Genomic DNA, 16,288 nt, shown 5'->3' with positions numbered 1-16,288 from the left:
AAGAAAAAAAATATTTAGTACATTCATGGTAATCCTGTAAACATTTCTTTGAATTTGTTACCGAAAAAAAATGGGATAAAATGCTTAAGTAAATGAAATATATGAAATTGCGAAAACGTATTTGTCAAAGATAATCAGAATTCAGCCCCTAAATATCTTTTATACAAGAATGAAACATTTTTAATTCAAAAATTGAAATAAATTTTTCACATTTTAAACACATAAATTAAGCATTGCTTATAATATTGAATTTTATTTTAACTTTTGTTTTAACAGTTCTTCTTTATCTTTTACTTTAAAATTTTCAAAGTTTTAGATACAAATGCATTTTGATAAAGAAACATCATTCAAACATTTCAAATTTGAAAAAGCTTGAAAATCTTACAACAATCTACAAAATATCGTATTGGATATTTAGCACATAATAGTATTTTTAACAAACTAAACAAACTGTATGTAATAGATTGGTGGTGAATAAATTGGGTCTTTGCCACAAACTAAAATTTTCTATTCTCTATATTTTTTCAACCGAATAGTGTAAATCATTGATATTTGAAACTTAGATCACTTAGTCTAACTGAATTCATAGTTTGAAATATCTAAGGTCTATGACACTGGGTTGCAAAGAAGTAAGGAATCGAAAATTAGAGTTTGTGGCATATACTCAATTCTTTTAACATAATTTTAATTTAAAAAAGCTATTATATATATTCTAAAAAGTTTGCCTGTGTGTTTGATCGGTAGAAAATGCTCAATTTTTGTAATATTTTCTGGACTGTGAATTGTGAAAAGATATCGATTTCTGACATTTTTCTTTTACAAAACATATCACGTGACTCCGTATCAAGGAGAAGTATGGAAGTATGGCTAGAGATCCTGGTACCCTAGAGTCATGTTGAGACAGAGTGAATGATCCCTTTTATCCCCCCACCCTCCGTTACCCTTCTTTAATTTAACTTTCTTTTTGACAGCACTCTCTACTATTGTTAATCTAGAAAAAATCATCATCGTGAAATTTTATCAATGTTTCAAAATATTTAAGTTTTTTTTCTAATTTTTTTCAGAAATGATTTTTAACGCATGATTTTTTGAGAAAAACTTAAGATAAAAAAATTTAACCTCAACCTGTACACTTTTTAAATTTGAAATAGTGTTGCCAGTTTTTTTGTCAATACTTTATTTTGAAATATACTTTATTTTTTATTTTATTGTGATGTTTTTTTTCCTGTCGGGGAATAGATACTGCTTGGCAGAATCAATGATGTATTTCACCTAAAACCAAAAAAAATAAAAATCACTAAATTGTTTTTATTAACCATGTTTCTAGCAAATGTAACTGCAGCCTGAAATCTATTTTCAACTTTTTTCAATTTTCCATCTTTTATTTTCAGATTTTTTTATTTTCATTTTGTTCCTTGTTCATGACTAGGCTGGTAGCACAATCCTTCTTCTTATGATGAACTCCACTAAAATATATTTTATTTAAGTCATAAAGATGGAAATTAATAGAACTAAAAGACAAAAACAAGATTTAGATTCAACTCTAGATGATAAACTTTGTTTTCTGAAACGTCTCAAGGTTAGAGCNTGGGTCAATCCAAGTTTAAGAATTAAACGCTTTTCTTTTTGTTTGTTTTTTATTTGACAAGGAGGATCTAGATCTTAAATTTCTTAAGTTTTCTGGAAACCGTGAAATGTTTAATACGTCAATTTTTGTCTCAAAATAGCAAATGAGGCGCAAATTACAGGGTAAATTTGAGCTTTTTTGATTTTTATTGGATTCCGTATTTTTTAATAGCCATAAAATTAGTGAAATAAAAGTTTTGGTGAAATCTTACCATTCTCCTATATGGAAAACTCTTGGTCCTCTCACCATCAAGGTTTGAAGCTTATCCCTCAAACAGTTCAAGGATACGTGGAGCAGAGACCAATCCCAATTATAGTCGTCATACTAATACAAACAAAATGTTTATATAATAAACAACATTTAAGGTCCAATTCTTAAAGTTTGGTCGGAGCGCCAAGCTCTCTGTCGAACCCGACAAAAATGATTTGCAAACTGTACAGTTTTGATCTACCAGACCAAAATAATTTGTACTTTATAACATTTTGACCTACCCGACAAAACTAATTTGTAAACTTTATGATTTTGACCTACCCGACAAAGATAATTTGTACACTGTAAAATGTTAACCTACCCGACAAAAATGATTTGTACACTGTAAAATTTTATTCCAGGTTTTTCTGGTCAGCGCCATCCCCATATTATGTTTAGAAGACATCCATTGCGTCAGTTCAGCCTAAAAATGAGATTGTTAACTAAACTTTAGTAAAACAATCAAACATATTTCGAATCGTCATTTTCGACCATCTTCATTATTCATGCTAGTCTGTGATGATCACATCTAAATGACGAGAAGTTAAAAAAAACTTCCAAAAAGTGTTCTCGTCAGGTTAAATCAAAGGCAAAGACCATATTAAAGGTAGTGTTCGCTAAAAATGAAAGGGGTATAGGCCATCGATTATTTTTTCGACGCATTCGTACATTAATGATATTTCATAATATTTTGTATTTTTTATGATCTGATAGTTACTTTTGAAAACATTTATTCCTGTTTCGAGGATTTTTGATAATGATGACGACATTTTCATATTTTCCAGAAATATGTTCGAAAATTCAGCGCCAGCGAAATATTATTTTAAAAAACAAAATCAAAAATATTATGAAATATTAACTATATACGAATGCGTCGAAAAATAATCGATGACTATTGGTTTTAATATCTGAATGATTATTTTACGATCCGAGTGAAATGTTCTCTTAATTTCTATAGACTTTACGTTCTTCGGTATGAGTCGTTTTCAACAAGATAAGGTAAGATTAGTAGCGATCAAAAGCGCTCATTTTTCGCCGTAAGTCTATACCCCTTTCATTTTTCGCGAAAGTTGGCCAAGCTTCGTTATAAATATAAAGATAAAATTTATAAGCCCTTTCATGCACTGGATATTAGTTTCGAGGAACTCATTTTTTGATATTTAATAATCGTCAAAATAAAAAAATCAGACACGATAACGAAAAAATGTTGGAGAAACTTTTTTTTAAACAAAAACAAAGACATTATAATGTTGATCTTTGATTCCTCTGAGTACTGCAGTGGGACTATAAACGTTCCGGGAAAATAAAGGTGTATTTAAAACTGCCACCTTTAAAGTATCGAAAATGATATTGTACGACCTGTAAACTTTAAGGGGAAGTACTCCTAATTATAGAAGTTTTTTATAGAAGATTTTTACTTTATATAAATTGTTTAATTGAACACTTTGTATAATTAAAATCTGGAGTTCAATTAAAAAGAGCGAAAAAAATGGTTCAATTACATAGATTTATAACAATACAGATAGAACACTAAATGTCGTCTTTTCAAGATTTAAGGGTTTTTCGTTCACAATAATCCAGAGGCAGAAGCCCAAAGGAGTTACGCGTATGCCTCGTTGAATCTGCCTCAGAGTTATTGTAAACGAAAATCCCTTCTATCTTATTAAAGACGACAGCTAGTGTTCTATCTGTATTGTTATCAATCTATACTCAATTAGTTTAAATAAATTATATACGAGTTAAATGTAATTAATTGTTTTTAATTGAAAACAGTTTTTCCATTAAGAACTTCATTTAAAACTTTTCTAAATTAAAAAGTGAAGTTTTGTGGCTGAATTGAATTTAAGAATAAAATGTGAATTTGCATGCAAATGTATAAATAATCTCGTGGTTTTGCGTACGTGGAAAGACATAGATATGTAGAGTTAAGAAGAGGGTGATAGTTTTTATGTACATATTTACTATGACGTATTATATTAAGATTGCTAGAAATTATGAAACTAGTTTTATGAAAAAAAACACAGAAATTCTAACAATTGTATCCCCCTCTCTTCTCTTATTATAGTGCATAGAACACACACAGACAAAGTACATAGTACAGCGCAGTACATTGGGAACTTGCCAGAGCTGGGAACTTTAGAATGGTGGATATTAGGATTAATGCATAATCCTCTCTTCTTGCTAATCTCGAGGCTAACATAATCTCGAGATTATGTTTGTCTCGAGATTAAATATTTAGATCAATAAGTTTAATTCTAGGAACGCCAGATTTGTTCGTTTTCTGGAAGGGCATTCACTAAATTTCTCACTTTGCTTTATTAATACATTAGTTAAATTGGTTAAAAAAGAATCTGAAACGTATTATTAAATAATTTTCTTCACCGATTAATTTACAAAATGGCCGACAACAAATTCTTAATTTGTTAGCAATTGCGGATTTCTCTCATGGAATAGAATTTATTTTCAAGGCTGTCATTGGTCAATACAATTTACGAACTATAATCCTGCACTCAGTGGAGAAAACAATGTACAGATATCCAAAGAGAGAAAAAGAGTGAATTAAGGACTAAAATTAAAAGTTTCTACAGTGGATATTCGGATTAAGCAGTCGGGATTAAAGGTTATCCATTCTAAAGTTCCCAGCTCTCACTACATTTGTTGAAGAAAACGTAACGGATCAACTCTACACTTGGTAGTCCAGACTGGACGGTGCGAGTTAATGCATATACAGTATATGTTGTACAGATTCAGATCATTCAACTTTTAAAGTACGTACAAAGTACGCAGCAGGGTTGGCTATTACTTTTCGAACCGTTTTTTTAACGTTTTAAATATGAACTGAGCTGAAGCAAAAATAAACATCTGGCGTAGGTTCGAAATTGCCGTAGGTCGGAAAGTTAGTAGGTCATAAGTTCAGTAGGGGGATGTTGCGTATAGACGATGTATTATTACCGTCATTTTTTGGCGAAATTAAGCATTTTTAAAGGGTTTAAAGCAATTTAAGTGCCTTAAATAAACACAATGCAAACAACATTACAGCAAGAAATTATAGAAATTAATAACAAACAGGAACAAATTTACTGAGCTTAAAATCAACAAGCAAAACATGTTATGCTTAAAGGGACTGTACGCGTAATTTCAAGTGACTCTGAATTTTTTTAAGGGTCATGTTAAATTCACAACAGTACTTTTAAAAGCTTTGTCTGATCAAAAATGAATGAAATTTCCATGTTTAACTTTTTAAAATTCATCATTTCTAGTTCCTGATCAACTAAAGACTTTAAGGATATCGTTGTAAATCTTTGACCGGAAGGTCACTTAAAGGGACAGTAAAGGAAAAATGAAAGGGGGTATAGGCTGAAAGCTAATCACTTTAGCTCTTGATCTCGACCCATGAAAGTCATATCTGATGTTCTAGTCTCGAGAAATTGATATAAAACTGTGTCAAATCTATACGAAAATTAATATATATACAATTTTGTATAAAAGTAGTAGGTTTAAACAGATCATATTCAGCCAATAAGCAACCAATCTGAAAACGATGATATCCCAGAGAAAGCTAATTGTAATTTAGGTTTACTTTTATATTTGTTGTTTCTATTTTCAATAGATTTCATTCATAATATTATTTATACATCCGTATTGCTTGACCAGAAATTCCACCAATGGCAGTGCAGTAAAGTGGTCACGTGATACAGGCGGAGACACGTGACCAGTATACTGCTCTGCCATTGGTGATAGTTCTGGTCACGTGATTTAAGTTTCAGATTTTCAAAATTTTACATATATGAATTTTCGTATAATTTTAACACAGTTTTATATCAGTTTCTCGAGACAGGAACATCAGATAAAACTTTCATGGGTCGCGATCAAGAGCTAAAGTGATTAGCTTTAACCTATACCCCCTTTCATTTTTCCTTTACTGAAAAGATAAAATCGTGTCAAATAACCCCGGCACTTATGGTCTTAAATTGTCTTTTGGCCGGAACAGCTGATATTTTTGGACTTTTCGCCTTGTACTTTATAAATACCAAACTGTGGAAACGGGACCATGGTATTAAAACTTGATTCAAGAATTATAAATGATATCTGCTATAGAAAACATTGAAAAGTGTAAATCATGTTAGAGGATGGCATAAAAAAGGTCTTTGTCACAGACAGGTGTAAAACAGAACAAACATAAAATAGTAAGTGAACACAATACATTGGAAATCCAACGAAAATATTTAATTCAACTTTTTGTCCAAAGGGACTGTAGACGTAATTACAAGTGACATCTTATTAAAAAAACGCTTGCCATATTCCAACGGTATCCTTTAAAATATCCTCAAAAATGGGAAAATTTAAAATTTTATGACTTGCAGATTTGAAAAAACGACAATATCTTCCCCACTGACACTCTTTAAATAAGGAGTGAGTTTAAATCCCATATTTCACTGTACAGTCCCTTTAAGATTTGCAAAAGAAAAAGCTAACTGGTTGGTACTCAATAAACTGAGGTTAAAGTTGAATTAAAAGTTTCCTGGGTTTCCTGAGTTAAATTGACAAAGTTTACCATTACTGAACCCTGCTTATTAAAGTCTTTCAACACATACTTTGTGTAATACTCCATCTAAAGTAATCCTGGGATTTTATTCTAGAAAAAGGGCGATTATCGATCAAATTGGGATAAAAAAGTTTGAGACAAAAAATCGACATTTCAAATATTTTTTTAATATTATATATTAAGTATTTGAGTCAATATCTGAAACTGAATTATTTTAGAAAAAAAGTCAGAAAAGAAAACTCATGAAATGAAATTGAGGAATTGAGTCTTTGTTCCAATTTAGATTTTCTAATCCCTATATATTTGCAACCTAAAGGCGAAAACCTTTGATATCTAATAATTAGATTATTATATTAAACAAAATTCATTGTAGACCATGGTAAAAACTCAATTCCTTTTTCTCTTAAAAGTTAATATTAAACTAGGACTTCATTACGTTGAAACTCCTTCTAAACCCTCTAATTTCGAAAAAGAAAGTACTCTTATTAAAAATTTGATTAAATTTGGTTTCTGGAATTATTATTTATGAAAAATGATGATTATCTTTTTTATAATAAAAAAGGTACTTTGAAATTTACGATGGCTCTTATAAATAAAGATGGATTCCATGTATACTAATAATGTCTTACCTGTTTACTATTAATTTTATAATTAAATTTCTTCAAATAGGTTCCCAAGCATAGTATGTTGGCCTAAAATATTATTATCTTACACAAAAAAAAGGTTTTACGAAATGGATATAATTTGCCGTTTATTATCTGAATTTTGGTAAAATTTCGATCGAATCATATAAAATTCAAAAGGCTGCAATTATAAGATATTTAAAATCTACTTTAACTTCTTTACTTCTAAGAAATCCTTTGAACAAGTATGGAAATTAGATCTAAATTAATTTGCGGAGGAAATAAATCAAAAAAATAGTTGAAATAGATAATAAAATAAATATGCAACTTTGTTTAGCAATGACAAACCTTCATGAAGGCATTTTTGAATGAAGAAATTTTTCTAAGATTCGGGTCAATATTTTTAATATTTTTATATTTTTAATATTTTCAATATTTTAATATTTTTAACAAACTAGATTCGTAATTTCCGCGAATACAAACGCTGTAAATAATTATTATAAATAAAATCAGAGATTTTAAAAGTTTCTATTATTTAGCGTCAAATAGCAAAAATATTGAAATCTTACAAAAAAGTATTTGAATTATATGCAACGAAAAGAGTTCGCGTTTCTTATACTTATAAAACAAAAATTAAACTTATAGAGGAGTTATAAGGTCACAAAGACATCACAGTAATTTTCATATTTCTAGATTTGAATTCTTCACCTCTTTAGCTACTCCTTCCTGCTCCTTCTCCATCAGTTTTAAAACATGAATAAAGTCTTCTGTTACAAAATGATCTTCTTCTAGAAACAAAACTGTTCCTAAATAATAATAATATAATAAATAATTTTTATTTTTTGGAAAGTAATCGTTCTTTGTATTTTGAAAAAGATAAATTCTATTGAATGTTGCTGCGTAAAGCCATGAGTCGCTTTAATCCAGAAACTACAAATAGACACATATCAACAAGGATATCTCCATCAAATAGACACATATCAACAAGGATATCTCCATCACTTTTCTCAGATGTTTTCTGCGCACTATTGTAAATATGATAGTCGTATTCAATCATTTGCTTGAATTTCACATTGAAGTAAGTTTTAAAACAAAACACAGAAATTTTTTTAACGGAAAAGTTGAACTGCCGGCGTTTCCCGTGGAATTAAAATATTCGAAATTTCGAATTTTTTTAGCCTATGTAACCCCCGGGGTTTTAGTTTTAGTTCAACCGTTTGACCAGCTATAGCAAACATATATATAAATTTTTATATCTTCTTAATATATATTTATATTAGCTTTATTATATAGATTATACAGTGAGAACCAGAAAACTCTAGAATAGAATTTTTTTACTCAAGTTTAGTGCAATGAACACGTGACACAGCAATTTTGCAGTGTAAACAGTTTACCAGAACCATTTCATTAATTAAGTTGCTAATGAAACTATTTGCTTAGTAACAACATCAAATAAACATAAAAATGTAGTTTCTGGTTTTCACTGTATATATATATATTCAAAAAAAATTGCAGGCTTTCTCTTTAAATGTATCCAACCTGTGAAATCTGCTGTAATCTTTAAGTTGCCGAATATCTGATTAGATTTCCACCACCAATGATGCTTTGTCTGAATATTACGATTAGAATATTTACTCATGTTTAAAGGTTATACATGGGCAAATAATAAAACATCATCAAAATGATTTGAAAATTGTACATAATATGTAAAATCATGTATTTAAGGATTTTATTTCTTGTTTCAAACTCTGATAATTTTATTTAAAAAGAGAATTAACTAGTCAAGGAAATGAAAGATGTGAAAATTTGCCCCAAGGATGCAACATTACTTTCATGTCTAAGTGATCTCGAAGTTCTTTATGTTTTATTTTGCTCTAGAGTGTGATTTTATTCTACCGCGAGATCTACTTTAGTTTCAGAACATCGTTCTTAAACTAAAAAAGGATTTAATCTTCTGACCTGTGTGAATTTTGCCTCCCTATAATGTCCATACAGATCAGGCCAATCTTTGTTTATACAATTTAGCTTAGCGGCACTAGAACAAAAATAATAATCATGATTATGATAAAAATAATAATCATAATTATGATAAAAACAATAATCATAATTATGATGAAATTAATAATCATAATTATGATAAAAATAATAATCATAATTATGATGAAAATCATAATCATAATTATGATAAAAATAATAATCATAATTATGATGAAAATAATAATTACAATTATGATAAAAATAATAATTATAATTATGATGAAAATAATAATCATAATTATGATGAAAATAATATCACATTTTTGTTGGATTGTTTAAATCCCATAAAACCGCTAAACTGATAAGGCCCAATTAAAAAAATCCAATTCTGTATATCCGATCATAACTCATGAATCCCATTGACTGAATTTCATAACATTTTTATTTGGAAACTCAGTAGAACCATGGAAGCAGTCTTAGCTTGGTTAAACACTTCAGGGTTGACGTTTAAAGCGAAAGTAAGTTTTCCCGGAAAAGCTGGGTTTCCAAGCTGGTTTCAATTAAACATTACGAATTATGATAAAAAAGACGTACTCGTCGGGTTTGATGTTTCTAGGGCAATCTCGACTCGATTCTCCTAAAAAATATTACATTTTACACTGTACATTACTGTTCATGTACATTGTACACTGAGGCCGTTCCTTCCATAAACTACATTGGTAGACAACTTGACGTCTCCTATATTGGTCGTGAAATGTACGGAGAAATAGTGTTTTGTTCAAACGCGTTCTTCCATGAGTTATCAGTGTCCGAGTAAGGCTGGGCGCGTTCCTGGTGGAACGATCGTTCTTTCCTGAGAACGAACGGAACGATCAAGAACGATCCCATTGTTCCGAAAAAAAACGAACGCTTAGAACTCGTTCTTAAAAATATTGGAACGATTAGTAAAAGAACGGAACGGGAATTGCTTAAAAAGAACGGTTAAAATCGTTAACACGTTCTTATTATCAAGAACGCATTCTAAGTTGGGAACGCATTTTCCCCTCCCCCCGCTCTCACAAAATTATATATTATCTAATCTTATTCTTTTACCCTAAATTTAAAATATATAATTTAAAGTATATTTACGGCGAGGAACTTTTTATTTTAAAATCGTATTTTTTTTTTACTTTTTAACCAACTCTTTTCTATAAAACTTATGTCGTGGATGGAATTGTTCTTTACTAAGAACAGAACGAGAGATGGAAACGTTCTTTGACTAAGAAGGGAAAGAGAGGGATGGAACCGTTCTTTAAATAAGAACGCCAAGAACGCAACGGAACGGGAAGACCGTTCTTCTACTCAGAACGGAACGGAACGGGACGGAACGGAACGAGAACGGAACGATTAAAAAAAGGAACGAGAACGGAACGATTTAGCTGAAGGCCCTCGTTCTAGAACGGAACGGAACGATTTCAAAAAAGTTGGAACGTGCACAGCCCTATGTCCGAGTATTATCCGACCACAAACACATACATATGCGACCTCTATTGACGGAGGAAAAGGGAAAGCTTATTACGAATTTGATTTGAACGCGGCAAACTATCTTAAACATAGGAAATTGTACTTTGAATTAATCTCAAATTCATAATGAATCTTAAAAACAAGACACTGCAATCAATTTATGAAATGAAATCAGAAAGTATGATTAGTGCTGCCACCTTTTCTCAAATAAATCATGGCCACAGTACGGCTAATGCACGGCTAATGATCCATATACTGTATGGCGTGAGAAACTCTGTCCGTCCATGAATAACTCACAGGAGACGTGAACTACACGTCCACTATCTATAGAAGGAACGGCCTCTGATCACCTGACATTGTACATTGTACACAATATACTATACACAGAACGCTCTACATAGTATTCATTAATTAAATGTTAAAAATCTTATAAATAAAAAAATTTGATATACATTTTCTAAAATAGTTTAATGATTTCATTACAGCTTTGAATGGTTATTTTGAATCTAATATAAAAGAGTTCTTTTAAAATTGTAATGACATCATTTTAAGTTTTAATGGATATTTTATTTTGCATAAAGAAATTAGGAAACCATGAAGACTTACAACTGACTCTAACCATTCGCCAAAAACTCTAGTTTTCTAATCAATACTTTTTATCCTGATTTTGTAAACAGCTGCTAAATTTAATAGTCTAACTTTGATATATCAAAGGTTTACATCATCAGATTGCAAAGATATAGAAATTGGAATATTAGTGTTCCTACCGGGAAATGTATATGGATGTGTTTACCTGGAAATATATATGCATGTGTTTACCTGGAGATGTATATGAATGTGTTTACCTGGAAATGTATATGGATGTGTTTACCTGGAAATGTATATGGATGTGTTTACCTGGAAATGTATATGAATGTGTTTACCTGGAAATGTATATGGATGTGTTTGAAGTGAGTATGGATAATGAATCTGTAACACCATGGCAAAATCAATTGATCTAAAGAAAATGTATTCTGTCAATTCAAAAACAAAAACAGGAAAAAGGTAGAAAAATATCTAGATAATATTTACAGGCAGACATATCAGTTTTTTTTATTATGCAGGGTGTCCCAATAATCATCACAATTTACAATTGGTAGAATGAGACAAAAAGAGAATGTAAAATTTATGCGACATTACTTGAACAGCTTGCTAAAATATAGTTTTAATCAGATTTTAGTTTAAGAATTTTTTTTTCCGTGTTAATAGGGGATTGGGTTAAGGTGACTTTGGTGGGTTTCAGAGGTTAAAGTTAGGTCAATAAAGCCAACCCCCCCCCCAAAAAAAAAAATCCCTGTTTGACCCACATGTCTTTAAGTGAGACTTATTGCATAAAGTTAACTGTGTTTGTCAGTTCAATTTATAAAATATTAAATCTTAATTTTCCAATAGATTAAAACCAAAATTACAATTGTTTTTAAATCGCCTGATGTAATTCAATAAAAATAGTAAGGTACGAAAAATATGTTTTCAAACCATTACACTGTTTAATAATTGATAAGACTTCAGTTTCAATCAAAACTTTTATTAAATTTGATTGTAATCACATTTAAACTTTCATTAACATATTACGGATCCGCATCAAAATCCAATTCAAAACTTATAATATGACATCAATGGATAATTGCTTTTAAATCGAATTCTTACGTTCATTTATCGCAAACACTCACTTTAATCTATTAGGTTTCATCAAATGAATCATCGGAGCAAATCCCGTGATATTTATTAAACAATGATAAATTTTGATATTAATTTAGCTATTTCAAGAATTTTAATATTTCTAAATTTTCCCAAAATATATGTCTTGACTATCTATTTTTAACATGAAAATATATTTAGTATTTCAAATTTGAAAATATGACTCACTACCGGGTTAACCAGAACATGCCCTTATATAAAAGTTTTGATAATGTGCACAATGTCTTATCTCAATAATTTAGTGTTGCCATAATGAATGGTCAATCTGACATCTATATATATAGTCTGCTTGTCTGTCTGTCTGTTTGTTGGTCTGTATCCAATAAACGTCAAAACGGCTGAACCGAACGGGCCCACATTTTTTGTGGGACCTCACATGAACCCAGGGAAAGATTTATGGATGCTTAAAGTTACAAAAATATGTGTACAAAAGTTTTTGATTTTTGTAAAATTTTGAAAATGCGCGATAAAATATTACTAAATCCGCTAATTTTTTTTTATATTGTACAAAGAGAAGATGCTCCCAGATAGACCATAATTAAAAGTTGAAGTAGAAGATGGGCGCGAAGCACTTCAAAAACTTAGTTTATTTTAATTACACAAATAAAAAAAATTTCTTCCTAAATCTTACCTGATTAACTTATTTATGTCTTCGTTCCAAACATCATGACTGACAAATTTCAATATTGTGAAAAAGGTAAAAAGTCAGTTTTAAAAAACAGCTGAACCTTTCGGTTCTAACATTTTGCAGGACATATAGCTCAGTCCCAAAAATCCTGTTGTGGCTTTTGAAATAGGGTTTTTATTCATTCGCAATATACGCAATCAAAGAGAATAGAATATATATTGGAGAGGAATTTATTAGAAAAAAGTGTAAAACGGCCATTTTGTTGTACTGTTTCCATACTGCGCTATTTTAACCTGTTGGGCCCTGGAACATAATTTTATAGAAAATCTAAAATTAATATTAAAAGAAAACCAAATTATGAAATAGGCTGGCTTCATAATTGATGCAATGATCATTTTACATAGACTCTATACCTTTCACTGTACAAACGATGTTTTTCCGTTATAACTATAAATCAAATGATGTTTTTTATTCACCTAATTCATTTTTTAAAGTTTATTTAACAGCTTTTAAAAATTTGAAATTGAAAAGGATATTCTAGGGAACATACTGTATTAATGTACAACATTTACATGATTTGTACACTTTGAACTCCCTTTCAGGCTGAAAGGGACTGAAAAAAATCATACCGAAGGATTCTCTAAATTCTCCTATAATGTAACTTTGTACACAATATACGCAATATACGCAAAAATAGGGCAGAACTTTATCTCCTAGCATGCCACAACAACTAATCGTATTGTATGGACAACAAATTATTTTCTAGTTTCTCTGTTGTTAAGGATATTAGAAGAATAAAACAAATTTTCCGCATCATTTGCCCTGAAATTTACTGCATGTATACTGTACAACAATAGTTGTGCATTCTATTGTACAACAATAGTTGTGCATTCTCTCAAAGCCTGTTTTTGATAGTTAACAATTAAGCATATTTTTTAATGTTATTAAAGGCAATGTTTAAAATTTGGTCCAATTTATCGCATGGAGCCCCTACTTTTAAACTGTCATAAATCAAGAATTAAACACAGAAAGCAGGGAAATGTGGAAAAATCTGTTTTTTTTGTCGTAATTTGTATGAACTATGAACATACATATACAAAGAAAAGAATTCTCGGAAATAACTTTTATATTATCTATTACCTCGTGCTAGTTTATGGAAATCTTTTCTTTAATTTTTTTCACGTTTAGAGAAAATATTGAAAAAATGCCTGAATATTAATAAAGTTCTGTCAATAGATCTCGCCTCGGACAGAGAAATGATCAGGTGTCTGCAAAATTTATTTATTAATCATATTTCAAAAAAAGACAAATAATTGAAAAGCGCCAATTGAACTGAAATACAGAAGTTTGCAGGAAAAGTAAAAATTGCTTACCACAAATTTTATTTTCTAATCCTTATAAGTTTGCATCCTGATATTGCAGATTTTTTAAAACTAAGAATTCAAATTGAATAAAAGTTTGAAATATTAAAGTTTTACGGAAAAAGGTTGTAAAGATCTAACAGTTTATATCAATTAGTTTTCAATTTTCATATCGAATGAATAAAAAACTTCAGAATAAAAAGTTGAACAAAAAACTTACCTGAGATAATTAAGTCTGTGATGAACTTGAATTGCGATGACTAAAGTAGAGTTAGTAACAGGTCCGAACATATCAAGATTGTAAACAGTCTAGAATAAACACATCGATGTTGTAAACCGTCTAGAATATACATATCGATGTTATTATGTTATTATATTCTAGACAATAATGATGCTGTAAACCGTATAGAATACACATATATATGTTGTAAACAGTTTATGATATACATATTGATGGTATAAACAGTCCAGAATATACATATTGACGTTGTAAAACATCTAGAATATACATATAGATGTTGAAAACCGTCTAGAATATACATATAGATGTTGTAAACCGTTTATAATATACATATTGATTTTATAAACAGTCTAGAATATACATGTCGATGTTGTAAATCGTCTAGAATATACATATAGATGTTGTAAACCGTCTAGAATATACATATAGATGTTGTTAACCGTCTAGAATATACATATAGATGTTGTTAACCGTCTAGAATATACATATAGATGTTGTTAACCGTCTAGAATATACATATAGATGTTGTAAACCGTTTATAATATACATATTGATGTTATAAACAGTCTAGAATATACATATTGACGTTGTAAATCATCTAGAATATACATATAGATGTTGTTAACCGTCTAGAATATACAAATTAAGATTGTAAACCGTCTAGAATATACATATTGATGTTGTAAACCGTTTATAATATACATATTAATGTTATAAACAGTCTAGAATATACATGTCAATGTTGTTAACCGTCTAGAATATACAAATTAAGATTGTAAACAGTCTAGAATAAACATATAGATGTTGTAAACCGTCTAGAATATACATATTAAGATTTTACACAATCTCGAATAAACATATCGATGTTGTAAAAAGTCTAGAATACATTTGTCGATGTTGTTAACAGTCTAGAATAAACATATAGATGTTGTTAACAATCTAGAATAAACATATCGATGAAATTAACAGCCTAGAATAAACATATTGATGTTGTTAACAGTCTAGAACAAAACATATTGATGTTGTTAACAATCTAGAATAAACATATCGATGAAGTTAACAGTCTAGAATAAACATATTGATGTTGTTAACAATCTAGAATAACAAAACATATTGATGTTGTTAACAATCTAGAATAAACATATCGATGAAGTTAACAGTCTAGAATAAACATATTGATGTTGTTAACAATCTAGAATAAACATATCGATGAAGTTAACAGTCTAGAATAAACATTTTAATGTTGTAAACAGTCTAGAATGAACATATTGACGTTGTTAACAGTCCAGAGTAAACATATCGACGTTGTTAACAGTCTATAATATACATATCGATGTTGTAAACAGAAAAAATATATATATGTGAAAGATTTAAAAATTAAATGTTTAAAATAAGAATATTTATTTGGGGTTGGAAAGCAAACAAACCTTACATAGATGTTGAAATGTAAAATAAATTTTTTGAATTTATACGTATAGAATATAGATCAAAGTGACCTTTATGCGAAGTTACTCGTACAACTTTAAACATTTTAACTCCTCAAGTTTTCATTTTAGTTCAAGATAAAGCAAACTAACACATTTGCAAAGACCGATTAAAAAAATTATTTAATGAATACCTCGAGAAAAGATTTGTTTAAAACTACGCAAGATTTAATTATTTATTCATTTTTTATTTCACTAACCTGTTGTTTATTTGCTTTTTCAATTTGTAGAAGAATATTGTTTATCTGCTCTGATTCAACCTCTGATCCAGCAGTAATACTCTCCCTTATTATTATTATTATTATTATTATT

The 16,288-nt window shown here is 29.6% G+C and overlaps 1 protein-coding gene across 2 annotated transcripts; it reads right to left on the bottom strand.

Annotated features, from left to right (window-relative positions):
* Positions 1–808: 808 nt before the first annotated feature.
* On the bottom strand, positions 809–16,279 carry LOC111699341 (alpha-1,6-mannosyl-glycoprotein 2-beta-N-acetylglucosaminyltransferase). Of its 2 annotated transcripts, XM_023469992.1 has the most exons (16): positions 16,177–16,279; positions 14,472–14,560; positions 14,099–14,158; positions 12,894–12,932; positions 11,449–11,522; positions 9,617–9,659; positions 9,005–9,080; positions 8,585–8,654; positions 7,754–7,851; positions 7,052–7,114; positions 6,432–6,488; positions 2,199–2,300; positions 1,839–1,951; positions 1,415–1,466; positions 1,226–1,272; positions 809–991 (listed from the first exon to the last, which is right to left on the bottom strand). In XM_023469992.1, exons 2-16 carry the CDS (start codon positions 14,540–14,542, stop codon positions 868–870), a joined length of 1,089 nt encoding a protein of 362 aa, XP_023325760.1. In that variant the 5' UTR covers positions 14,543–14,560; positions 16,177–16,279; the 3' UTR covers positions 809–867. The 2 variants fall into 2 exon arrangements, with proteins under 2 accessions (XP_023325760.1, XP_023325761.1); XM_023469993.1 differs by lacking the exon at positions 6,432–6,488.
* Positions 16,280–16,288: the final 9 nt, after the last annotated feature.

The sequence above is a fragment of the Eurytemora carolleeae genome, unplaced genomic scaffold, assembly GCF_000591075.1.
Source record: "Eurytemora carolleeae unplaced genomic scaffold, Eaff_2.0 scaffold214, whole genome shotgun sequence".
NCBI classification, from domain to species: Eukaryota; Metazoa; Arthropoda; class Copepoda; order Calanoida; family Temoridae; genus Eurytemora; species Eurytemora carolleeae.
This window is presented reverse-complemented; position numbering and strand designations above follow the sequence as displayed.

What these genes read in the sequence shown, in the direction of transcription:
- LOC111699341 (XM_023469992.1), bottom strand. Translation starts at nt 14,542, where the DNA reads ATGTTCGGACCTGTTACTAACTCTACTTTAGTCATCGCAATTCAAGTT. An exon ending in GGGAGGCAAAATTCACACAG is followed by an intron (nt 8,655 to 9,004) that starts GTCAGAAGATTA and finishes CGTAATATTCAG; the next exon opens with ACAAAGCATCATTGGTGGTG. An exon ending in AGGAAGGAGTAGCTAAAGAG is followed by an intron (nt 7,115 to 7,753) that starts GTGAAGAATTCA and finishes ATAATATTTTAG; the next exon opens with GCCAACATACTATGCTTGGG.